The 26,866-nt window shown below is 41.1% G+C and overlaps 1 protein-coding gene across 2 annotated transcripts in view; it reads right to left on the bottom strand.

The window, feature by feature from the left end:
* The window catches only part of DACH2 (dachshund family transcription factor 2), a 307,986-nt gene that overhangs the window by 11,785 nt on the left and 269,335 nt on the right, over positions 1 to 26,866 (bottom strand). The window contains exons 8-10 of one of the 2 annotated variants that reach the window (XM_074915380.1): positions 6,603 to 6,748; positions 5,923 to 6,070; positions 1,823 to 1,942 (exon numbers count right to left, since the gene is read on the bottom strand). In XM_074915380.1, coding sequence (XP_074771481.1) covers positions 1,823 to 1,942; positions 5,923 to 6,070; positions 6,603 to 6,748 — 414 coding nt within the window. Of the gene's footprint in view, positions 1 to 1,798; positions 1,943 to 5,922; positions 6,071 to 6,602; positions 6,749 to 26,866 lie in introns of both variants that reach the window. The other variant, XM_074915379.1, reaches the window with a different exon arrangement.

Below are 26,866 nucleotides of genomic sequence, written 5' to 3' on the forward strand. Positions count from 1 at the left end.
ACTCAGATTCCTGTTCTGAAGAAAAGTTCAGGGCACTGATCTATTAAATCTAAAAAGGTTCTTTCTTTTCAAACCTTTTAGAATACATGTTGTATATATGTAAAATGACAGTCATCTGTAACTAATAACAGCATCTGTTAAATGAGACAGACCGTCAGAGCTAAATTAAAAATATTCAGAATAGCCCTTCACATTTTGTTGTCATAAAATTGTACCTGCAATTAAATTGTGGATTAAGATGCTAATGAGCTACCTGATTTGCATGTGCAATCAGATTAGCATGTAAATATCAGCTTCTTGCAGGCACTAACATATATATGACTACCTGAGTGTACCTGCAAATCAAACCGTTAGCAGCCAGGCCCACAATAGCAGATGTAAAGATCTGTTAATCACATTGCTGGCACGTTGGTAGCCTTTAATTTGTGACTTCCAGAACCGCCGTGTACTCCTGACTGGCGTGAGAGCGGCAGGTGCTCACCAGCAATGGCAGAATCCGGGTGAGTGACCTTACAGAACATCGGGATTTTAGGGGTTTTTTTTTGACATTTATCTCAAGGTGTTGGCTGTGTCTGTGGGATCCGATCTGGGCATTTTCCCGACCCAGCAGAGGTGGGGGAAAAGGTTTCTGCTGGTTCTGTCCACCCCACTCTCCCTTGGGTCATCGTCCCTCACGACGGAGCGCAACTACATCTGTATATCCGTGTCTGAATCACCACCGTTCGCTGTCGGTGCATCAGGAGAGCCAGCCAGTCCCTGGTTACAGTGATATGCTGGACTATAAAACCCAGCAGATGAGAATGTCTCTGAAAGATGTTGCTCTCATACTTAAGGAGTTTATATCTCTTAGGTGCCCTAGATAAATCACAACTCGCAGTGCATTGCAGAGTGCTGCGATGGCAGTTCACGCAGACAGGCTTGCCCTAACTTTAAAAAACAGTTTGGGTAGCCCTCACAGCTGAGAACTCAAGACAAGTTAAACTCATTATTTTTACTCAGCAGTTCAGGCAGTTTTTGCAGTCGACTTATGTTCTTTTGTCTCCGTTGCTACCAGTGCCCAAAGCAGGCAGCACAAAGTGCACGTACAGACTACACGACACACACACGCAGCGGACTGATCCATGAGCCTCTGCAGAGACTTTGGGGTAGGGATGCACGGACTAAACCTTAGCTACAGAACCTGTAATTAAAACTCAGTTACATTCAGTCTTAAATATTCAAACCAAAGCTCTAAACTTTGGCCAGAACCACAGTAAGCAGGAGAGGCAAATCCTCCCAGTACCCAAAACATAATCATCCTGTTTAGGAGATTAACTGATTTGCTTTTGTTTCACAAGAGTATTTGGGAAGTATTCAAAACCTAGTCAGCTTTGAAAGCTGATACATATTTAACAAACTTAATAGGTCCTGAGGCTGAGCAAACTTCAGCCAAACGGCTTTTAAAATGAAGCTCAGCAGTTCTAAAAATGAATCTGCTGGGAGAGAAGAGTTCAGAGAACCTTATAGGAACCAAATTTCACATTGTCTTAGCTGGCACTGTAACAGATTTCTCTGGTAATATATTCAGCATTTCTTGTCATGTCTGTGTAAACTGCTCTGTCTGTTTCTCTAGTTGCAGATTTACTTATTTTTTTAATTCATGACACAGAGCACATGGCCTGAAATAGATTTTTAATTATTTCAGGAAAGAATTGTGGTTTTTTATTCTGGAATTGGCTTTGTGCATCATCTTACTTTTTTTTTTCACTCAGTTAAACATCATTTTAAGCTAACTGTGAAAGGCCAACTAAGACATTACCATTTAACATCCTGAGACCGTCACCTGATGTGGCCTGTTTGAGCGCCTGTTCCACTTGTTCTCTTCTCTTCGATTCAAATTCCAAAGCTTCCTGCAATTTTCTCTTTGCCTTTTTTTCTTTCTTCAAGCGTTTCTGAATTGTTGCTGAAATATAAATATAGTCTTAGAATGGCTGTTAAAGCACAATTAATATATAACAGAGACAGCAAATAAGTTTATGTTCAATGTGCAAGGGCCCAGTTCTAGCTTGAGAAAAAACAAATCTGGCATGAATCTGATATAAAACCAGAAACCCCTCGAAGCCATATCCTGTAGTGAAACAATCTGAAAGGGCTTTAGATCTTGTTAAACATTTTAAATCCTACTCTCAGTCTTGAACAGCCCCATGGATTTAAGTCTCCTGTCCAGAACCCAAGTCTCAGGGCCAGCCCCGTGGGTCACATGACACAGACTTCGCCAGCTTGGGCTAAATTCCAGCTACAGTTCTGCAGAGTTTAGTTGAGCAGATCATTGGCTTAAACTAATTTCTGGAAACAGTAGCAATGTACATCCTCAAAATTCTAAATAAATCTCTCGCCCTTCATTCTAACCTTCTCCTTTAATGATGAGAATTATACTGTACCCTCCTCCTCCAGTAGTTTTATCTAGAAAGATAATCCAAACACACTGGTTGTGTCTTCCCTGATCACTCCTCATGGATGGAAGAAGTCTTCTGAATGTGTCAGAGCTTCGGTTTTAGTTATGTTTTCCTAACATTAAAAGGAAATTAAATTTATTGCTGCAGGTGAACTGTGTGTGTGTGTGTGCTGTGTTGGAGAATCTGAAATGTCCGTACCAATGGTGTACAGAGTGAAACCCCACAGAATTAGGTGGTAAATTTATTTTGTCAAAATAGAGCAGCTGTTGGGTTCATTTTGAAGCAGAATAACTGAAATAACAAGAGCCACTGCCCAAGCCAGGAGCCAGGTGTTAAGGCTATACAGAAGCTGGGTTCAGTGCGTACATACGCAAATGAAAGATGAAATGTCTAGAGAAGGGCTATGTACTGAGTAACATGAGTACCTTCACACGTCATCACCAGTGGCAGAAAAAAAAGAGGTAAAGCCAAAGAAAGGAAAAAAACAAAAAAGCATTGGGTGTATGTTGAGAATCTCAGAGAGGAATTAAAAGGGAACTTCCTAGCTACAAAGCAGGTTGAAAACAAGCTTCTAACACTGGTAAATCAAGTATATTGTCTTCATTAGGAATTTCTCCTTCTAACTAAAGCACTCCATAAAACGCTGTGTAGTAGCTGGCTGTTTGGACTTAAAATAGGTAACAATGCAAAAATACAGTGCTCCTGCCCAGCTCTGCATTAAGTCTCCACACCATTTACAATCATCTCATCTTCTCTTACAGACAGAAAGCAGAAGCGGTGCCTTGACAAAATCCGTCCACAGGCCATTGGGCCAGCCGTGTAAGATCTGGCAGAAACAGAAGTATTCCTGACTAATCTCAAGTCTTAAACCCAACTATAAATCAAGTTAAAACTATAACTAGAGAACTGTATAGTATTAATTGTAGCCAGATGATCAATATCTTCATTGGGAACTGCTGACATTGCCTGTGATTGTACTCCCTCACCTGTATAAATTCAAGCAATAAAATGCACCTTTTAAGACTTTTCCTTTTCAAACCCTGAATCTTAATCTCATATTTAACTGTACTTTTCACCAGCACAAGGTTACCCTTATTTGGGCCAGAACTACATCTAAAATACCTACCTCTGCCAACAACAACTCTCCCTGTGCTCCTGCTGGCGAACAGACTGTCTGTATTCTTATTAAACTCTTTTTATCGGGCTCTTACACTTGTTTTTTTCACCAGTGCTGCAAGAACATTCTCTTGCGTCTCTTCTTTGTATGATCGGCGCCCCCCTTCCCTGGTTTAAACCGCCTGGTAGATCTCTGCAGGCCCATCACCACGCTTCTGCTGAGAGTATCCTGCAGCCAGAAAACACTCTCCTCCTGGGCACAGCTCTTGTTCCAGGAAATCTGCCATCGGCTGGCACGTCTGATTGGCACGAGGAAGATTAGTTGGACCGGAGGCTGATGCCCACGTACTTTCTCAGAACCAGCAGGAGAACATTTTTAGCAAGCTCTGGAAGGGGTCAAAGGCCGCTTCCGTAGCATACGCCAGCTCATGTGGAAGCACTACACTTCTACAACCCATCGCAGCTCGTGCAGAGGACTGGAGGATGCTTCGGCACTGCTGCTTTGGTTCATGTGTGTTAAATTCCACAGAGCAGCACTTCATCCCATGGATTCATCATGGAATCAAACAAATGGAGAAGTGATGGCACTAGAAAAGGTAGGTAAAACTAACAGAATAAAAAGAATTTGAGCTTAAACATAAATGCCATCTATTTTAGAGTCACATTTGCTAGTGTGTACACTCTAGCAAGTACTGCTTCCAAGTATTGTTAAAGTTGAATTTATACAAGCAGTATTTTTTTGCAGCCCCTTTTATTTATTTGCTTCTGTATAGTAGACACCTGTGAATTTCAAATCCTAAAATACTGTTAGAAAATTTTCTAAAATATCTTGAAAATTTCTGGGAAAATCCACGGTATTTACAAACTTCCTGTGACCACTTCCTCATCTGAATTCTTACTGACTTTTACAGGTCTTTCTGGATTTGGAATGCTCCAGTCAGGGGGAAAAAAAAAAGGGATACTATTATATGGGAAATCTCTGAGAGACTTAATAAACTATGAATGTCAAAATGTGATCTGTAGAACATAACTGGAAAATTGAGCAACCCATGTACAAAAACCTGCCTCTGACTTTTTCTATAATAATAAAGATGAGCGTGTGGTGATGACCTGAAAGACAAACAGTTCTGAGGATATTGATTATTGGTGAAATTCTCTTTTGAGCCAGAAGCCAACAAAGTCTGTGAAAGGCTTAAGGCTTTTTGTTGACTTAAATGTGACTCAGGAGGTGCACAGTGTGCTGTCTGCCTACGGGGAGGGAAGTTTGGGTCTACAGGAATACACGAGTCTCATCCACACTGAGACTGGGGTGATGCAGCATTTCTGAACACGCTCTGCATTTAACAACTTCAGTAGTAGTTACTGACCCTTCACACCTTGATTTCCAAGCCCTCTTCTTTGTTGCCTCTTACTGAGACTCGGCGCTGCAGACAGCTCTGTTCTACACATCTAATTTCAGTTCAAAATGCACAGGAAGAGGGAACTTCGCACCTACATTTTCAGCTTATCTAGTTTTATCTTTCTGATTTCATGGATGTAATCTACAAGTAGCTTTTGGCACACGAAGTACTACTCCTCGCCTTCAGATGCAGATTTGAATTTTAAAACGAGTAGTGCCTCTTTTGCAATATCACAGCGAAAAATTCAGATTTACCAATTTAATTGCCTATTATTATCAAAAGCTTCTAAACAGTCATGGTTTTGTCTTAGAAGGCTCCATATGGGGAGTGCTATTGTGTCTCACTCTCCTGATGGAAGAAAAATTATCTAGGGTTATTTATTTCAGATCTTGCACTTGAGGAGACAATTTCTTCTAGTTCTGTCTATTTTGTCGCACGGAAGTTATCTACAAGAAAAAACAGCTGACTAGCACCTAACCAACAGAAACGTGGGCTAGAAAAGTAGTAAGGTAACGAAAAAAAATCACCTAAATCACACTCAAATTACAGACATTACTATCTTTCTCACAGTAAGACTGATTCTCAAGGCTTGGAAGATAATAACGGAAAACAAAAGAAATTAAAGCTGTCAAATGAAGAAATCGGGTTGGGAATACACAGGCGGAGTGGTAATAATACATGTGAAAGCCATGAAACTGAATCAGCTCTCCTCCCCAGAACCTGCCAAAACTCTCTGCGGCCAGTTGCCCTCCAGGAAATAATCCTTCAGTCACTGTTCTGTCTGCTTGCAGAAAAGTGTGCTTCATTCTGTTTTTATTAAATTTAAATCTTTCATTACCAGTGCTAGTCCACTGCTGCATTACACTGAAGTATGAATGTCAGTTAACTCCGAGTCCTCACTAGCTCCAGCTGGAAATGCCAAAGGGTTATACATTTAATAGATATCTAAACTCCATTTTTCATTCACTCACCTCTGCTTTGCAGCTCAGCTGTGAGTTGCCTTTCCAAGCTCTCTCTTAGTTCTCTCTCTCTACAAAGCTCCATCTTTAACTCTTTCTTTTCTTGCTGTATCTGCTTCTCCTGGACTCTCGCATTGTCCACAGCCACCTTCAGTAGGCCCTAAAACACACACAAATGTAAGATCTGAAAATACCAGTTTGTTTCAGCAGGGATAAAATTCATCCATTTGTTTCTTTTACACCCGCTAGGAAAACAGAAAAACCAAAAGCAGGAACCTATAGACCTGCAACACAACTGGGCATTTGCAGTAGCTAAATGTTACATATGAGCAATTTTGTGGCATGGAATCATTCAGTATAGTTTTTGCTAATTCATCCTGCTGCTGTAGTTTATTACAAACAGAGTGCCATATCATTGCTGACCTCGGCCAACTGCAGGGAGAAGCAAAGGAGGAATAATGAGACTGGTGAATTTTAATATGACCATTACTGCCAACTATTAAGTCAAATAGACAATGTATGAAACCGTTTCACGATCGATAATGCCAGATAGTGGAAACCTAAGCGTTACATTAAGTAAGAGAAATTAGAACTGCAGATACAAAATAGTTTCTGAAACTTTTTAAAGAGATTGAAAAAGAAACACATTTTATCTATCATGACATAGCCTAGCCCTATAGAGAATAATTTACCTGAATGTTGGTTAATAGTGTTTCTACTGATGAAAGACCATCAGCAAAAAGAAATGGCGCCGGAAATCCAGGAGGCAAGGCCTGTCCAGCCAGTTGGACTTTATCTAAGGTTGGTTTCATTATTGGAATGGCAATTTGGACCTCTTCTGTAAAGATAGGTTTAAAAGCAACATCAGAAAGCATTGGAAATATAGATAAATGTAATTTCTAGCAACTAGCATTCTGTTTACCTGGAAGTCAAAATACAAGCGCGTTAGTAAAATTGACATTGTTTCAGCCTTTGGGCAGCTGTGATTGCTGCTAAGGAAAAGTTTACAAAATAGTATAGAACAATAATAAATACACTGAAGACTCTAACACAGCTGTAATCGAGTATTATATCCCAAATTCTACAGAATTACAACAGTATTACGCAGTTCATTAAACCTGAATGACCTTTCTTCATTCCCTCATGTTAACCATCCTGCGATGCGCGGGTTTTGGTGCTATAACCTTGATAAAATTCTAATCAAGACATGTATCACATCTCTTTACTCCTTTAACGTTATCCGTCCCGCACTTGGCAGTAAATCATCTCCACTGAGTCATCCCCTCCTGCTTAGCTAGCACCAACTCCACGTTGTCAGGGGAGCATCAGCGCAGGTTTCTTTCACAAGCGCCCTGCCAGCGTCAGCCTCGGCACGGGCAGCCCCAAGCGCTCTGCCGAGTTCTCTCTGCCCCAGGTACGGGGTGTGGAGCTCCGAGATTGTAGCATCAGGACCTGGTAGCTTCCCCTTCACTCCTTGTTTCAAAGAGATAGTGGTGTTATAGATCAAGCTGTGCACAGACAGTGGCATCCGGAAAGAAACCACATTAGCAATTATTTTTAAATTTTGTGATGAACTAGTACTATTACCAATGAACTCACATTTTCAAATAGGATAATATAAACATATTTTAGGATGGTAAATGTATCTCCTCTAGAGCACCATGAGTAGTTCTTCCCCACATACTCAGCTTAAAACACCGAGTTAATTGCTGAAAAATCAAAATCTAGCGGTCTTTAAAGCTAAACTTTGTACATTTCTTTTATTCCAAAATGTTAAAAAAATATTTCTGTGTAATAATCCAGGGGAACCCAGTTTTTATGTTTCTGCACTTGCAGAAATCGTGAAGAATACCTTCTCAGCAATTGCTTTTTAGTAAAGCTTGCAACTAACATATTGACCATAAGTTCATGATGCGTGTGTTTTCTATGGGCAGCTGCACAGCCAGTCCTGATAGTTTGATTTGTCAAGTCTCTTGGTCATGTTAAAGCCAGGATTTACAATTAGACCATACCACATTCAAAAGGCCCCCTTCTCCCACCCCTTAACAAAAAAAAAAAAAAACAAAACAAAACCAAACCATGCAGAAAGAATCTGACAACAGCAGCAGTACTGCTATCCAGTCTAACAAACTCCAGGAGCATCTCCTGAGCAGCAAGCACTTTTTGCTGTGCTTCTAAAACACATTAGTGACAACAAACCAGGAGCATTAGCAGTTTTGAAGTATTCTTTGAAATCTCTGTTTAGGGAGTATTTTGTTTTCACTGTGTGAGTTCATTAAGTGGAACATCTTCATAATGATTCCTCAGGACTAATAACAACAAAAGTCGGTAACCTCTGCACATCTTCACAGCTATCATTTTAGAGCTGTGTTCATGTAATTTAAATAATCTACTTAAAAAAAAAACCAGCTCCAGTAACATACTCAGACCACGGAGATCGTACTGATTCAGATACACATTTTCTCATATTTAAATATATCAGTGACAGAGTTTTTAAAATGATGCTGCACAGAAATAATATCTAAGCCGTGGAGTCACAAAAGACTAAACAGAAGTGGCATTTGAAAAAGCAAGTAATACATGGAGTATGCATAACAAAACTATAGCGGCTTTAAAATCTCTAGAAATCTGTACTATTTGGAGATGAAAGTAATAACATTAAATTGGCCGGAAGGAAAATTACTATTGACTGTGAAGACAGGTTGCATGGTCTATGGTTTGTAATGTTACTGTACAGCAGATTGAAGTTTCAAAATAGTATTACTCTTCTTTAAAGAGATAGACACAGCTAAATTAGGTGCTGCTTGCTGCAGTGAGGATCAAATGCAAAAAGAATCATATTTCATCAGACCTAGTCAACACCAGGAAAATAAATAGAAATATAAGAGGTATGCAGGCAATGATTCATTTTGATAATCTGGCCCAAGAGAGACACATAGAGACAGCACACAGATCTAAGCTTCTACCAAAAGACAAATAGGACACAGAGGGTGGGAATTGGGATGACAGTGTAGCAGAGGTCACATCGATTTTCAGCAGCAGTTTTCACACAGATGAGATAACCCTGGACTCTATTTGGCCCATTGTTCATATCCTACCTGTCCCAGAAGCAATAAATTTCCAAGTCCCAGAAAAAGGGCAGTAAAGAAGAAGGATTCTACTTATGACTTCTTATGATTAAGTTTTTGTGCTAACCAAACATGCTTTGCAGACCAAGGTCACATTGCATGTTAAAGTCTGTAATAGCTGAACTAGAAGCAGCATATTATGTTTTAGCGTATATGGGTGGAAACTGTCAAACCATTCATCTTTTTTTTTTTTTTTTTTTTTTTCTGATTGAAATCACACTCTGCAAAGATGAATGATAAATGCATTAGAAATCTATTTCAATCTTGTAATAGGTCTTCACATCTGAATGGTGTCTACATCTTGCCCATATTCTGAGTAAGTGCACAGTTAGGCAGAAATTTATTAGCTAGACTTGAGAAATCAGAATTGGTAAAGCAATTAAAAATGGCATGTGTTGGAAGTATTATTTTGTGCATTGTATCAAATGCATCTCTTGAACAGAAGACATGTTGATTTAAGCATTTTGATTTTAAAGAACACTAAAAATATAAATGCTAAAAGCTGCACTCACACATATAGTACAACAGAATAAGCAAGAAATAAAGCTAGGACAACTACAATCTAACCAAGGACACAAACAACCTTTCTATTTATTGAAGCAAAGTGGGAACTACTTTTATCGAGCTTGTTTGTTAAACCTGCCACGCTTTATAATAGCATTCAGGAATCCATTTAGAGTGCAGTCTTTTTATTTTAATTTCTAGCTGGCATCCGGATGAATAGGTGAAAGCAAGAATTATATTGCAGAGAAAAGAAATACATGGTAAACACTAACAGTGAATGGAATATTATCCTGGGCAGGCACATGGAGATCTGCTAGAAAGTTTCTTGTTCTTAATTCAAGATACTGAAGTATTTCATCTTCTGTCTTCTGCCTAAGTGGCAGAAATAGGGATTGGAAGATGAAACATCAACCTATGGACTAAACGCAGCACTGGGAACACGAGTAACACGAATTGCTCCCTCCAGGACGGTGCATGGCCCAAACCAACAGGCAGTTTGATTTGCCAGCTGGTTTATATTCTATCATCAGAAGGAATGCTCTGGAACCCGTCATTCATATACCTGATACACTGGACATGTCACATCCCCCTCAAAACAAGGTAGAAATATTAAAGCTACAATTTACATCTTGCCTAACACCAGATACACGCCAGGTTATTTCCGCACATACACTTCAAAACTTTATCTATCTGGACCTCTATAAGCATTATTCACCTCAAGTAGCTCACAGAATATAAGTCGTGCATAAAATAAATATGTGGCTTATGGAGAAGAGTGTAATAATTTATACAAAATTTATAGTTATTAATCTGCTAGTTACTGACCAAGACATTTGATCTCAGAAAGCCTTTAGCCAGCATAATAAGACTGTTTTGGACATAGATGGCAGCTGGATCACTCCCTTTTCCTGCCTGTGGCATACAGTTTAGAAACCTAAGGACTAAAATGGCTTATCTCAATTACAATTCTTTGAGCTTTGTATCTGAGTGATGGGGACTGCATTTCATGGTCCACAGTCACAAAAGAACAGCCTAGATAGATACTCTAGGCTTTTGAGTACTCTACCTTTTGAGTACTCTACCTTTCTGAGTTTTAATTAAACAAAAAAGAGGATCTGCAACATCGGCTGGCTTGTATGTGCTCCTCATCGCTGAAAATAAGATACATTTTTATTTGAAATAGCATTATTGACTCGAGGATCTTCCAAACTCATCCAAACCGATATATCTTTATAGAGGCAAGAATTCTCTTGACTTCCAGTTGTACATATTTACTTCGCAACAAGTGATAGGCAGCGACATCCAAACATGGGTATTTTGACAGAATTAGGGCTCAAATTCTAATTTTGGATTGCAAAAAGCAGTTTTCAAAAAAAGTGAGACTTCTTATTTTAATTTTAAACCTTGGCAACTTCTGTGTTGCTTAACCAGAAACTAGTAGAATTATTTTACAGTAAGGCAAGTATGAAAAACCCATAATCTGAAGCATTGTTTATTTCAAATATTTTGTATCTGTAAGTCTGCAAGGACAGAGGTAGCTGTCTTCAGTATCTTAATAACTGAGAATCCTCCATAAACCTCTGCCTGCCTTTTTTCCCCTCACTCATTGCGTCTCTGCCAGGAGCCGAGCACTCCTGTTCATCAGTGAGAAAAGAGATACCTCCTCCTAACCTGGCACCAATCAGACTTAGAAATTTACTGCTTTAACCTTGTGATTCAGGTGCCAAATTTGAAGTCACTGCTGTTTTTCTTAATTACAGTCCCTGAATGAACAGGGTCAATGAATGCAACTGGGGAGTAGCTGATTAATCCAGCGCACTAGCTTTAAATCAGACTTTATTTCATTTTCAAATGATTGATACAACTTGATAGCACACACGCATTTTTCAATACTGAGCTTTGCCATAAAAAAACTTCACTTTTAAAATAGTATCTAATCATTATATATACATTTCCAGGCTGCCTTAAAAGCTTTTGGGAACTATCACAGAAGAGTAACATCAACTATGCTTCACTTCACAGTTATTTGTGTCCAAGCTGGTTCTCACCTCTGCACTCTGAAACAACTGAATTTGTCCTAAATAAATGTTTAATAATACCTTTTAATTGTTTTCAGCACAGGGAAAATGTAGACCACAGAATGGTTCAGGTTGGAAAAGACCTTTAAGGTCATTGAGTCCAGCCGTTAACCCAGCACTGCCAGTTCTGCCACTAAACCACGTCCCCAAGTGCCACATCTCAAGTCTTTTAAATACCTCCAGGGGTGGTGACTCTGCCCTTCCCTGGGCAGCCTGTTCCAGCGCATGACAACCCTTTCAGTGAAGAAATTTTTCCTAATAATATCCAGTCTAAACCTCCCCTGGGACAACTTGAGACCTTCTGCTCGTGTCCTGTCTTTTGGTACTTGGGAGAAGAGACCGGCCCCCACCTCGCTACACCCTCCTGTCAGGGAGTTGTAGGGCCAGGAGGTCTCCCCTCAGCCTCCTTTTTTCAGGCTAAACCCCCCCAGTTCCCCCAGCCACTCCCCACAGCACTTGTGCTCCAGCCCCTGCACCGGCTTCGCTGCCCGTCCCTGGACACGCTCCAGCCCCTCAGCGTCTTTCTTGCAGTGAGGGGCCCAAAGCTGAGCCCAGCCATCGCGGGCGGCCTCACCAGTGCCGAGTACAGGGGACGAGCCCTCCCCTGTCCCTGCTGGCCACGCTGTTCCTGACACAAGCCAGGATGCCGTTGGCCTTCTTGGCCACCTGGCACACTGCTGGCTCATAGTCAGCCGGCCGGTGGCCAGCCCCCCAGGTCCTTTCCACGGGGCAGATTTCCAGCCGCTGTGCCCCAAGCCCGCGGCGCTGTGTGGGGCGGCTGCGCCCCAGGCGCAGGGCCCGGCCCTGAGCCTTGTTGAACCTCGCACAACTGGGCTCAGCCCATCGATCCGGCTTGCCCAGGCGCCTCTGCAGAGCCGCCACCCCTCGAGCACATCAGCCCTCCTGCCCAGCTGGGTGGCGTCTGCAGACTTATGATGGGGCACTCGATCCCCTCCTCCAGATCGGTGATAAAGATGTTAAACAGGAGTGGCCCCAGTTCTGAGCCCTGGGGACACCACTCATGACCGGCCACCAACCAGATTTAACTCCGTTCACCACAACGCTCTGGGATCAGCCATCCCGTTTTTTCACCCGGTGAAGAGTACACCTGTCCAAGCCATGAGCAGCCCGTTTCTGCCGGAGAATGCTGTGGGAAACAGTGTCCAAGGCTTCACTGAAGTCCAGGTACAAAAACACCCACAGCCTTTCTGTCATCCACTAAGCGGGTCCCTTGTCACAGGAGATCAGGTCAGTCAAGCAGGACCTGCCTTTCATCAACCCACGCTGACTGGGCCCGATCACCTGGTTTTCCTGTAGGTGCCATGTGGTGGCACTCAAGATGACCCATTCCATAAGCTCCTCTGGCACTGAGGTCAGGCTGACAGGCCTGTAGCTCCCCGGATCCTCCTTCTGGCCCTTCCTGTAGATGGGCATTACATTTTCTGACTTCCAGTCACCTGGGACCTCCCCAGTGAGCCAAGACTACTGGTAAATGATGGAAAGTGGCTTGGTGAGCACTTCTGTACCCTTGGGTGGATCCCATCCGGCCCCAGAGACCTGTGTGTGTCTAAGTGGTGTAGCAGGCTGCTACATTATGGGGATTCTGGGGGCTTCATTCTGTTCCCCGTCCCTGCCTTCCAGCTCAGGGGGCTGGGTATGCCAAGAACAACTGGTCTTGCCATTAAAGACTGAGGCAGTAAGTACCTCAGCTTCTTCCTTATCCTTTGCCACTGTCTCCCCCCATATCCAATAAAGGATGGAGATAGTCCTTAGCCCTCCTACCGTTGCTTTTATGGCCATGCCTGTTACATTTACAGCAATGCTCCAGCTTAGGAAAAACTGAGTATTTGTAGCAGTAAAAAAAGGGGAAGCAAACCATGCAAGCAATGCATTCACCACCTTTCCATAGACCTGTTCTCAGGAATGAAGAGGGTGTGTTTGCCTGAAGGACGTCATAAAGCAGGCACTTAGTGGCTGAATAGGAGAAGGAGGCAAAAAGCAGAGAAATTAAGATTTCACTAGAAAAGGGTAAAATTACAGTTTACAAATTGTCTTTATCTGTGCACTCTTTATCAAGAGGTGTGTAATTATACAGCTTTGACATTTTCATCAATGTACTCTCATTAATAACACAGAAAATTATACCTATTTATAACTTCAACATATTTACAACATACTCTGATATTCACATGGCACTGACTGTAAAAACACCTGAAAATATTTTATTAATTCAAACCTTAAAAAAAAGGACCTGAGTTAGATGAGACACTAGGTTTGCCATAATAAAAACTGAACTTGAGAAGTGCAGTAATTCACTAGCTAGACATCAGAACTGAAGTGTTTGACTGTAAGTAACTTCAGTTTAAGGGTCAATATGTACAGATTACAAAAATCAAATACAACTGATGTCACCTGATTAAATTCTGTTCATTAAGGAGAACCATAAGTACAATTAAGGCTACTAATAAATACATAAAAAGCCTTCAAAATGGTATATTTTACACTCACAAGAATTATTTATAATCTATAGCCTGTCTGTGTTATTACTATACTTGCTTTCTCCTACGAGCTGCTCCTCAGGCAGATTTTGGTAATCGGGATTCCAAAACATTTGAAGTCGTTCTGTGCTTTAAGTTGCTGCTTAATCTAAGTAGAAGCTTAAGTACTATCGATCCGCATTTTCCATATGGCCATTTAAAGCAGCTAGTTACTTTCAGCTAGTAATGGTACCTTGTCATTCCTCACAACGACAAGAAGCATTATGTCTACTGACAATAGCGAAAAGTGAAAATGTGAACTATTCAATAAAAGGCTAGTAATAAAATTACTGTGGCGTGGCAGAAAGGAGGAAAATGAAACAAAATAAACAAAATCCTCCTCATGGCCATTATCAAGAGGTTATAAATTTTTTTCTCAGCTGACTCCTATTAACATTCACAAAGGTTTGGTTTTTTTTTTTCATGGTGATTTTTTTAAGTATCACTGTAGTCTGACTATTCTTCTACTGAGATTTTCAACTGTCAGATGAGGATGGGTAGGAGGAACTTGCCAAGAAAAAAAAGATTCTTCAATTTTCTTGGCGAATTCAGCTTTTCCCTATTAATGTTGAGATTATTTCTTCAACTATTTTGTTGCAAATATTTATGACTCCATATGGAACAACAGATGTTGAAGGGAAGGGATAGCAGAAAAGACTTCATTTTCAGCAATTACCCTGCTACTTGTTGTCATACTGTAGGTGTTCTTAGTGCATCTATTTTACATACCACCCTGTCCTTTCACACACTGCAAAAATGTCAGTTTGGATAATTAATGTAATAACTTTAGTCCAAATCATTTCCACAATATTCATTTATGAAAAAAAAAACAAACCACAAATAGGACAACAGGAGGAAGAAATCAGGAAGGAAGGGGGAAGATAGTCATTGCTTTCCCAGTCCTTCTGGAGTATCTATCTGTTCAGGCATCAGCTCCTTGCAAAGCTGCATTAGGTCCTTAATATGAAATCTTTCCCTTTTTTTCTTTGAGACAGATTCCAGTGACTGCCACCACCAAGAGAAATCATACATCAAACAGAAGAACAAAGCTACCCAAGAAGCAGTACAATAAACAGTAAAATTACTGCATAAGACAGGTGAAGAAACACGGGCTGGATGTGATGAGGATACATAGCAACAGGTTGATGGTGCTCAAGCTCGAGAGATGTCTGTTAACTGAACTGTCAGCCTACCAGCACAGGCAGCCGGGGCTGGCTGGAGAACATCCATCCCCCCCTGCAGATGGAGAGGTCCACTGGCAGGCAGAACCACGCCTGCTCTGACAGGTCCTCGGGCAGCAGACACAAGCCAGTCCTGGGCAGACACAACTGTGGGGCGTGAGCACCACGGGCAGATGAATAAACCAAGCTTCAGCAGGGAGCCAACAGCCCCGCACGGGGCACGCGAGGAGGGAGAAGGGCAGTAACTTAGTCCCAGCGACTGAACTGCAGCTACACGGCATCTGGACAGGAGGTAGCTCCCAGGAGGTGGAACTGGCAGGATGGGCAGCACAAGCTGGCACCTGCCTGCAAACCCCACCTACACAGGTCTGCCCAAAGGCGAGGCGCTCCACGCCTGTCCACGCAGCACGCAAGGACTGCCACACACCACCGGGTACCCAAAAACGGCCGCCTGTGCCTCCAGTTAGGCAACCTCTTTCATGTCCCACTCACTGTAATAAAAATACACAATGTACTTTTAAATAATTTTCATCATCTGCTCCCTTTACTGCAGTATTTGGTAGTATAACCAATAATTTGAAACAGATCTCATTAGAAAGATTCTGGTTTTGCTATTCACAAACGCCACACAACTATAAATGCTTCCAGATAGCTGTGATCAGTGGGACCAAATTTTCACCAGTATAGCACATACGCCTGTGTTCCCGTTTTGCACCTGAGAAACTCCAGCTGCCTGCTAAAGCTGCAGATGTGCCACCAGGAAAGGCTTTTTTCAAGTTGTCTTCCTGGTCCAGGGAACTATTCAGATGTCAACTGTGCATATGCTAGGTGCAAAGTCTGTGGTCCTAATTTCGGGCAAAACCAGGCTGGAGTCAGCACACTCCACTGCCTGCTGGGATCCAGCAGGAAACATAACTCCTCTCTGGCCATAAGCAAATCTAAAAGCATCCAGGACTGAGCAGTAAGGAATGATGTTATTGCCTGACAACAAGGCTTAGTGATCCCCAGCAGAACTGACTGGGAGCCAGCTGTGGGGCTCTGGGTGGCATCAGAATAAGGTAAAGGAACTCTAAACCTCAAAATCAGTAAGTATAAATGTTTTTGTAATGTGTCTGTCTTCTGTAGGATTATACACAGTTAATACTATATATATAGTTATGCATTATATGATCAATATTAAGTATCTATGACACACAAGATAATCTCATAATATATTTTAAAATAGTACCAAACTAATATCAATAATATTACTGTTGAGGTCAATTTCTTAAAGTAAATGTATAACCAGCAGTTAAGTCCTCCAAATATTTGAAGCAGGCAGAGTACTCCATTTCCTGGATATTCCTGGATAATTATTCCTGCTTTATTAAGGTTTATTTTACAACTGTGTAAAATAGGTTATAAAGGACAATTCTGCTATTATGTCCTCCCCTGCTTAGGCTTAATAAATATTATATTCCACACCATCCATTAAAGCCAAGCAGTAGAGAAAATAGGAGTGGTAGTAATCTCCTCCACAGATGTAAAATACCTTTAATAAAATAAGGGTGTATAACAGTCAGGAACAAATTACTGAGGTCTGCTTTAATAAAATAGTACCCTTAAAGAAGTATTACTCTTAAGGTACTGACATTCCCACTGGTGATGCAGTGTATCCTTTCAAAGCAGTATAGCTTGTTAAAATGGCAAGATATCTTTTTGCAATAGAGTGTTTGTGTCCAGGCAGATACAAGGTTTGTATAGAATGCATCCAGGGAGCCATAAAACTGGTGGGAAACATATTTCTCCGTGGTATTTTAGTACTTCGAAAAATTCAATCACTGGGAAAAAATGTTTTGCTGTAAACATCTGAAGAGCCTTATAAAAGCAATGGCTTCCCACAGCACCTGCTTAAATAATTTTAAGAGGGAGTATGTCTTTGCTCATCTTCTAAAACTTATAGAAAGCTTCTCCTATTAATTTCCCTAGTGCTGTCAGGCCAGGGCACTTTTAATCAGAAATAATTATGAGTGCAATTGGGGGATGCTCACCAGCAGGATTTTTTCACTGTAGAAATAAGACAACGTTCAAAACTGATCGCTAGGAGAAATACGATTGCCTTAACAGGAAAATATACCCAGAAAGATGATCACTTTAAAAGTTTCCTTCTGAATGAGTTACGAATTCTTCAGATGTCAACAAAGAAGTACTCTGCTTATATATCGTAGTATTTGAATTCGGTTCAGCTACACTTTGATTTTATGAACCCTGATTATCAAGAAGCACGAGCAATTCATCCCTTTTTAATTTGCCTTCTGACTGTTTTAATTCTACAGGTGAGCAGCAGTTCCGTTAACCAGCAGCTGTTCCAGTAGGCTCCCCGTTGCAGACCTCCACAGAAAACGTCAGCCTCGCAGCGGCCCCTCAGAGCCCCACGCGGCTCACGGCACGTCCCTCGGTCCCCCGGCACGGGCAGGGGGCACGGGGCTGCGGCACACCCCGGCCCCCCGCCTGCCTGCCAGCCCGGGCCTTGCCACAGCCCCCGGGGTCCTGCACGGAACGGGACGAGCACCCATCTCCCACCCCGGGGCTGAGCTGGCTCCTAAGGGCTGCCCTTTAGATCGGGCTGGTATCTCCTGCAGAGATTAAAGGTTACAGAACTGAACCCTAACACAGCCGAGCCTCTCCTGGGCTAAGAAACGGACGGAATTTGGCTTATCCCAGTCCTCCTCCCCTCTTCAACCAAGAGGGCAAGTAATAGGCCCTCTGATAGAAATGTTGTCCTGCCATATCGATATTACATCTCAGTGACAGAATGATTAGACTCACATATATCAGCATTACAGCAGCTCTCGGTGTGGAGAGCCGCATGTCCATAGCAACGTAGCACAACTCTTTGCCACCAAATAATTACATGATGCTCTGGGGAAAGACAAGTTTTCCTAGCACACAGCCAATCTATCAAAAGGGGAAACTCTTTCTGACCCAAATGGCAGCTGCGATCAGAGTATAAATGTAAGCTAACCACCAAGTAGTCCACATCCACTACTTTGCAACCTAATAACTGTTAAGTCTACTGCTGTCACTTACCCTGAGCTCTTTTAAAAGATCAAATAGTTGGGAAAGGAAAGAAAGAGGAAAGCTTTCTGCAGAAAACAGCAGCTATCTGACACTTAATCCAGTGGAGTCTTCCTTGAGCTGGGCCGGAGCACGGTGCCTGGCCGCGGGGCAGGCGGGACACTGCTGCCACATGCTCCCAGCCTCTCCTCAGCCTCCAGGCGAGGCCCCTCTGCAGTGACCCCCTCGGCAGCAGGGACTCCCAAACCACAGCTGAGACAAACAGCGCTTGTAAAAAAAGTGTTAAATGAAGTATTAAAACCACAAGTGGCTGATTCCAGGCTCCTATGCTTTCCTCTAACAGGTTACTGCTACAGTGCAGGGGTACGATTCCCAGCAACTGGGCATCAGTTTTCCTCTTCTCTCTGCTGACGCCTCAAGCACCTGGGCCATCAACCTGCACAGCACCAAGCAGAACGTTATGCTCTGCTGCAGAACATACCATAGAGCAATGTCCGGCAGTGAAGCCCTGGTGCTTCGGCTAATTTCATTAATAACAGCCTAATATCTGCTGAAGGCAAAGCTGAAAAGCTGGAGAACTGGAGAGTAAAGAGTTGTGTTTTTCCCCCCCAACACAGCCACGTGGATGTACAATCCCATTCTTTTAGTGATTTGGCATTGCAAACCAATCGCTCTAGGAAAGCTTTGAGAAACTTCATGAACCTTTTGCTTCTAAAGCACTCTAATTCATAGTAGAATTTAAGACAAACAAAAAAATGCGACTGGCATCATCATTACTAAATAAAATCTAATAAACAGATTTTTGGATAAATCTCTGGGACTTCATGCTTCTCAACTGAACCAAAAGAATTACACAGAAACCCAGAATTCCAGACCCCCCACGCATTCCCAAACAGATTTCTAGCCAGCTTTGGATCGGGTTGGTGACTCGGAAATCCAGCTTCATAGACCTGCCACTTTCTGTGGCTTCTAGATTTGGCAGCCGATGCCCGGAGAGGCGGGGGAGCACTGCAGCAAGCTCTGCAGCTGGCACCCAAGGGAAAACAGAGGGGAGAGGAAATAGCACCATCCCAAGCACCCTCCTGCTGCAAATACAGAAGTTGAAAAACCAACCACGACCAAAACCAAAAATACCTTGCCCATCTTCAGTACAAAAGTAACTAAAACGTATGAAACAGTTGTCCGTGTATTTTCTTCCAAATGACAGAAATAAGGCTCTGCAGTCCATTAGTGCATCTGTCCTGGTGGGATTCCCACTAGTCAGTCAGGAGTAGGAAGTTATTGGTGTTTGTAAGTCATACTAAAAACTCTATAAGCATAAAATCTTTAAAGATGTTTAGGTTTTGATTACTGCTACTGTGACTTACAGCTTTTAGCAACCAAAGCATTTTCCTTTTAAAGCTGGCTTACTCTCTTTGCGGGGCACAGAATATTTTCACTTTGGTTTATTCTACCTCCTTGTTTTGAAACTGTGCATTACTTGAGAGAGTAGCTGACATACCCATTCATGATAGTGCACAAAATGAAGCTTAATGAATCCCAAATGCAATGTACTTCATGTGCTAAAATCAATGTACATTGCCTGCTACAGTATCTCCCTGTGAAATTGAGGCATTTGCTCAGAAATTTCTCTCTCAACAGGGTCTTTTCTTTTTTTGTAGTGCTTAACTGCCTTTTGTCTGCTCTTGTCTCCCTCCAGTGTTGCTCAGATGGCAATCTTTTATTCCTTGTGCAAACTCATTTGGAAAATGCTGGATGGGCTACAGCTGTGTACTGCTATGTAAGGTCTAATACATGTCAAGCAGTGCTTTATACGCGCTGAATAAACACAATGAAACAATGTTTTAATTGATTATTAAAAAGGCAGGGTTCTAGACTGAAAGTAGTATTTAAAATCATATTTAATCAGCTAGTTTTGTAAAATTCTGAAAGGTATTGATGCTGTGCACACTGCCATTTGAGCTCTGAAGTTTTCACAAAGGTTACTGCAACCCAAGGTGACGAAACTAGTGACGAAGCTATTTCTGGGTGGTTTATGCAAACATGCTCAAGTCTGTAGCTGATGAAAAACAAGTAACGGATCAAAACGAAGCATGAACCTTACCTGGAAAGGTATTTTCCACATATCTTCTACGAAATAAAATACATGTTTTTTAAGAGCCAATCTCTGTTCAGGTATTGTGGAATCTTTGCGGCTCAGTTGTTCTCAAAGAGTAAATTATGTTCTTGCTTTTATGATGTATAAAGTCTAGATTTAAACTATCTAGTAGTAAATATGGACTTAAATAAATCTTCATTGCTTCTGACAAAGATATCTTCAGTTGGATATGCAGTCTAGAATCACAAAAAGTCTCTGTATATGATTTGTTTAAAGTGACAACTATTAGACTGTATAACTAAAGTTTTTTTTTCCAAAGTCAGATTGTCAGAAATAATAACAGCAATACAGAAAATTAAGTAATTGGTAATTAAAATAATTGTGGATCCAAAAAAGGTGCCTCTGAGTCTCCACAAGACACTACCTGGGGAATCACCGATTTTTTTGAAGGACTGAAAATTCTGGGCAATTATTACTCTAAAAGGAAATCCACAGTCTAAGTTCTTCTTTATACCAATAAACATTCTCCACTGACTGGTATCTCTCTCTGGCACCCTAGAAATCTAGGTGAAAAAATGCACTGCGAAGCAACTACTTTTTTTTTTTTTTCTTCTTCCTTCAAACAAAAAATGTTGTTGTCCTGAAATTTAGGTTGTAAAAACTGGTAATGTCTATTAAGTGGCAGCACGAAGAACCTTCATTAGCTTGAAGTACATGGATTATCAATCAAATGAGAAATAAGCATGCAGCAGATGAAAATGGCAAACTGCTATAATTACAAATGATGTTTTGTGCACGAGTATGTCTCAAGAATTGTTACAGGATGCTGTGAAAAAATAATCATTTGTATCCACAGTTCAGAATAATATGGTCCATTACAATGATGTACTTTGGAGCAGAAATGTCCTTTGTTATGTTTCACGTTCTTTCTGTTCTATCCACGGAATCTATATTTTGTTTTATTTTTAAAAAGGATGAATTCTCTTTAGAGAACTGACAGCTTATATGAATATTTTAGTTTTGCTTGCAAGTAACAGGAAAAAAAACCCAGCATAAAACTCAAGTTCCAAGTTCCCCAGAATGCCTACTGAGAGTATGTTTATTTGTATTTCATTTTCCTTGAACAACTGCCTTTCCCTTGGGTATTTATTAAAAGCATAAAAAGAATGAGCCAAATTCACTTCTCAATAACATCCATTCAGCATTGCTGAAGCTTGTAAAATTGCACTAGACTAGCCAAGAGGAACACTTTACTCACTATTTAGTAAATATATATAATTTTTTTTCTAGTTGAGAAGATGTATTGTTTAAACTCTCTGTCTGCTCCTGCTTATCAAAGAAGAAAAAGCAGCTGTTTCTGTTATAAATTTGTGACCTCACTTAGGAATAGATCTGATGTCTATGCTCTACTCACTCATTCTGTTGCAGGTTACTTGGGGCACTCCAACACTACGGATTTCCCACTGGATGTGAAGACTCAGGCAAAGTTTCCATCAGCTCCACTATAAAGAACTAGTTACATTTTCTTCTGTACTATTTGCCTGAAGATTCCCATTAATAATCTTATTTGTCCTACATTCTAAAATCCACAGATTGAGGAAGTGTTGGCAGCAGAATGGCTTAAAGTGAATTTGGCCATTGGGAAGATCCATTCTCAGGGCAAGGTTGGAGGAGATTTTTATACTGAAACGATGTGGGGCAGAGACATCCCCTTCTGCACCAACTAAACCGACAGAAGGAATGCAATGAAACAGAAGCTCCCCCCGTTGGGCTATGACCACCACTGAGCTGGTTCAGCCAAGCTGTCTCCACACCATGCCCCTCCCACCTCCTCCACCGAGGTCCCATCGGGTCAGGCTGGGCTACCCAGGGTCGCTCTCCTCCTCCCCGTGCAGAGCTCTTCAGACTGTCTTGATACCACACAAGGAAAAAGCTAATTCCCATTTTGTAAGATCACTTCTCCCACTGCAGCTGACCATCACCATGGTTTCTGTACAGTTTGACTATGTCTTTTTTAACAGAGCTTGCAGGAAAAGTCATCTGACACTAACATCGTAGCATGCAACGACGACTCCTAAATGGAGTACGTGGCCAAGAGCTGGAGTCAGTGGTTCTTGCCTGCTGCTCCCCAAGAAATTACAGTTTAGAGCTTGTTAGTAGAAAAATGATGTCTTTAAGATCTAAGCCAATATTTTGAGAAATATCATGGATCGTCTTTATTGCCAGCGTAACAAACCCCCCCAAAATATAATAGCAAGTAATGTGACCATTGCCCTTGGCAGCACCATTAAACTGGGCAGTGAACTACTTCAAATAGCTGCGAGTGTTAAACATTAGTTCTGCCTTAAGTAGGTTGATTTTAACAGTCAAATGTGCGCTGCAGTCTATGTGAACATTAAAAGCACCTTTCAAACTTAATTTTACAGAAATGTTAACGACCAGAACAAACTATTGAAGGCAAAAAAGAAAAGTAATTATTTCAACAGATGAAAGGAAACAGTAAATTAACACTCTTGTTTTAAAAGGGGGCTCAGTAACTTATCTGCTTTAAGGAAATACCATTAACTGAAGGTACTATGGATATTTCACTTCACATGTTTATGGTTTGGGGTTTCTTTTCTCTTCTGGCCTTTAAAAATGAGGTTTGAGGCAAAAGGAGAGCTGTAAATCTTTAATCGAAATACAACAAGTTCCAGAAACGCTTTATCAAAATCACAGCAACAGAATTAATTCCTAAATATCTACATTATGTGTCATGTACACACATGTACATGCAGTGAGAGAAAGGAAAAAAAAAAGACAGACCAGAACAAAGCCTTCAACAGCAACAACCTTTATCTCCACAGAGGCCTCTAAAGACTAAAGAAAGGAACAAGACAGAACTAGAATGACTCACAAGTATTCCGAATATACCACCAGTGCCTCCGTACATAAAAAAAATTAGGGACAGCTAAACTAATCCTATTATTACATTAAAAATGGTCTAGAGAGAAATTTGTCACAGCTTAGAAAATGTTAAGCTGTTTGTTATAAAATACAAAACATACCAATTTTTGTACATGAGCTATTATTCAGTGCAATTTTGAAAACTGTTTAAAAACAGTCACTGGCTTGCAAGCAAGATTTTCCTACCATATGTGTTGCAATATGGAAGCAGATTGTAGACATTTCCAAAAGGAATTTCTGATATATATATATTTTAAAAATGTTTATGGCAAAATTTAGGTGATCATTATTTTTTTTTTGTGGACATGCATTTTCCACACAACAAAAAAATGTACTGATGTAAATGTGGGGTTTGAAAATAATTTATTCTGCATAATCAGCATAGCTACATATGCTTTTCATTCTGAAATCATTCATTTGCAGACTTCAAATGATGAAATGGTAATTATTCTCGTGACTTATACATGTCCACTTTGAAAATATGGTCAAATGTAAGGTTTATTCAGCAAAGCTGCATTGCTGATGAAAGCGGCTTTAATCTTGGCTTTTAATTAATAGCTTTGCATAAAGGATACTGTACTTGAAGATAAAGATATGATGGTGTATTGCATATATATATATATATATGTATCAGTTTGCAAGTGTTTATGCATATTCCTATGGATACTTAAGGCTATACACACACACATACACTCATAGAGGACACATATAACCTCAGAGAGAAGGAAGGAACTGCATTCAGAATTTAGCAATACTGAAGTAAACTGAGAATCAGAAGGTCAGGAAAAACTGATGATGTAGTCTCAGAAAACACTGGCTTTGACAGTAAAGCCAATTTAAGTAGTTCCCACGCCCTATAGCACAGCTTATCAGCCCCTTCTGTGAAAATCTTTTGGATGTCTATTTTTAAACTGCATCATATAAATAGAGTCTCCTCACTAACACTTCTGGATGATATAGGATTATTATTTTGGGGAGACATTTCCTTGCTTAAGGTATTTTGATGTGGGAATTGGCACAATCTGGTTCATTCTTACACATTACTTAAATCATGGCAGTCAATGTCATTTCACATAAAAATAGGAGTGGGAGTTGTTTAAGGCCCTTTTTTTTTTTTTTTTTTTTTTTTTTGGCTATCTGAACAAAATATATTATCTTGTCCAATTCAAAGAAGAAATTGTGGGAAGTATGGGAAATTACGCAGAGTGCCACCTTTGATGGACAGAGTACAGGTAGGTGACATCTCAAGGCTTCACCCTGGTGACAGCTGGAGCCCAGCCCTGCCCTGGCACTAACCGGCCGCCGGACACGGGGGCTGGAAACAATCGTACTGACGTGACCAAGGTAGAGGCTTCCCAAAGCAGAAATGCAGGTGTGATGGGAAGTCATGGCATGAATGCTACCTCAGGGGAGCAGAACATCATTCAGGAGATGACCAGAACCACAGAATGGCTGAGGTTGGGACGGAACCTCTGGAGCTCACCTTGCCCAGTGCCCTGCTCGAGCGGCGGCACCGAGAGCTGGGTGCCCAGGTCTGCCTCAGGCATCTGGCCGAGGGGCAGAGAAGGTACGGTAGACTTCAAACTCAGGGCACTTAGAACTGGTTAGAAAGAAATAAAGCGTGATTGGGAGAGGGCTGGCAGTTAAGCAAATTATTGGCATGAAAGGAGAAGCCCACTCCAGAGGTTAACGCTCCCTTCAGTAGCCTCTGTTCATTTGAGGGTACTGAGGGGACAATTCCAGGAATAAGCAATGGCACCTCAGGACAAAGATTATTTGGTGGAAAACCTTTAACCCTTGTATCAGACCACAGAGGAACTGCCAGATGTACTTCCCAAATCAAGCTGCAGCCTGCTACCTCCGCGTCAATCACCCACACGTTGGATCAATCATTATCTGGTATTGAGTTGTGATAAATACCACCATGCTCAAGCCTTCAAACAATAACTCCTACTTCTTCAAATACATTATGACAGCACTGTTGCTATAAACACATCTGCATCAACTATTAGGGTAAGAAGTATTTGTGAGCCAGCAGTCTAAAATCGTAAGTTTTAGCTGCACACAGCAAGGTATAGACTTATTTAAAAAGAAATGTGAAATTCAGTCTTCCACAAAAGAAGCAGTGTCATGAGAAAACTCGGGCTCTAAGTTTTGTAAACGCTGCGTTTTCAATATTAGAGTGTCAGTCTTCATTCACTCTCTGACAATGTTGTCAATCAAACAGCAATCTAGTTTTGTAAGACTTTAACCAAAGATCAAAGCAATGATACTGCTGAGTTCACATTACCTTCCCAGAGATAACTACTTGAACACTTTCATAGCACTGCATCGATATTAACTTTGCACCATTCCTTCCAAGCAAATAAAACAGTGCAAAGTTTGACAGCCCTTCTGGCTTCTGCTCTCAGCCCTGATCTAAACTGAATCCCAGTCCCCATCCCCTCTACCCCTTTATAACTGCCACCTGGATATTGAAGTTGAGGACTGCAGGACTTGCATTCAGTTAAACTTTTGTCAATTAAAAAGAAAATGAAATGTGCTTTCTGTCTCCTTTGGGAAACACACTGAATGTCTTTTACTCAATAACAATAGTTGGGCAATAAAAAGATGAGTGAGCAAAATGTGGTGTATCATCATTTTGCTTTTGACTTCAGCCCAATGGCAAATGAAAGGCATCCAAAATCAATTTCAAGAAGCTAATAAATTCAGTATGTGAAAGCAGTGAAAATATAACTTTTGCAGCCTCATCATCAAGCTGATTTGTAAGCAAAGCTGGGCCTAATTCCTGCATGCTATGTCACCCATATTTTCACTTTCATGCAGGTAATACACTATTTCTACAGAGTTTATACTCTGAGGCTACACATAGATATATATATATCTTCTTTCCACAAACATATGTCCTGGTAATATCATAATAAAAATCTGAATGTACTATGCCCAGGAAATCGTGTCGATCACTATCAGTTACTTCCTCCAGCAACAGTGAAGGAAAGGTGAAGGCTAATGCTGCAGGCAAGGGCACGCTCGAAGCAGAACGGCTGCTTCCCCCGCTCCACATCACTTCCAGAGCAGACCTCTTTATGGCAGCACGGGGAGGGGGCTGCTGGGGGTTTTATTTGCTTGTTAACTGACTGAGAAGCTTGCCAGACTGTGCCCATCTAAAGGCAAGCTTCCAAAGGGAAATGAATTGACCGTAATTACAACATAATTTAAAGTACTCCTTGAGCAATTCTGAATACTTTCAACATACCGCTTTTGATCCTACTAGGAAACAATACAGAGGGCTTCCACTTACTCCAAGCAGTGACTTCAAATTAACATGAGAAGAAAATTTGATCTACAGTTTCTACCATGACATAAGAAACCTTGATTCAGGGTCAAGTCCATCCAAATGATTCCGTGGCAACTGCTCGTAAGAGCT

This window comes from Athene noctua, chromosome 11, assembly GCF_965140245.1.
Source record: "Athene noctua chromosome 11, bAthNoc1.hap1.1, whole genome shotgun sequence".
Lineage (NCBI taxonomy): Eukaryota > Metazoa > Chordata > Aves > Strigiformes > Strigidae > Athene > Athene noctua.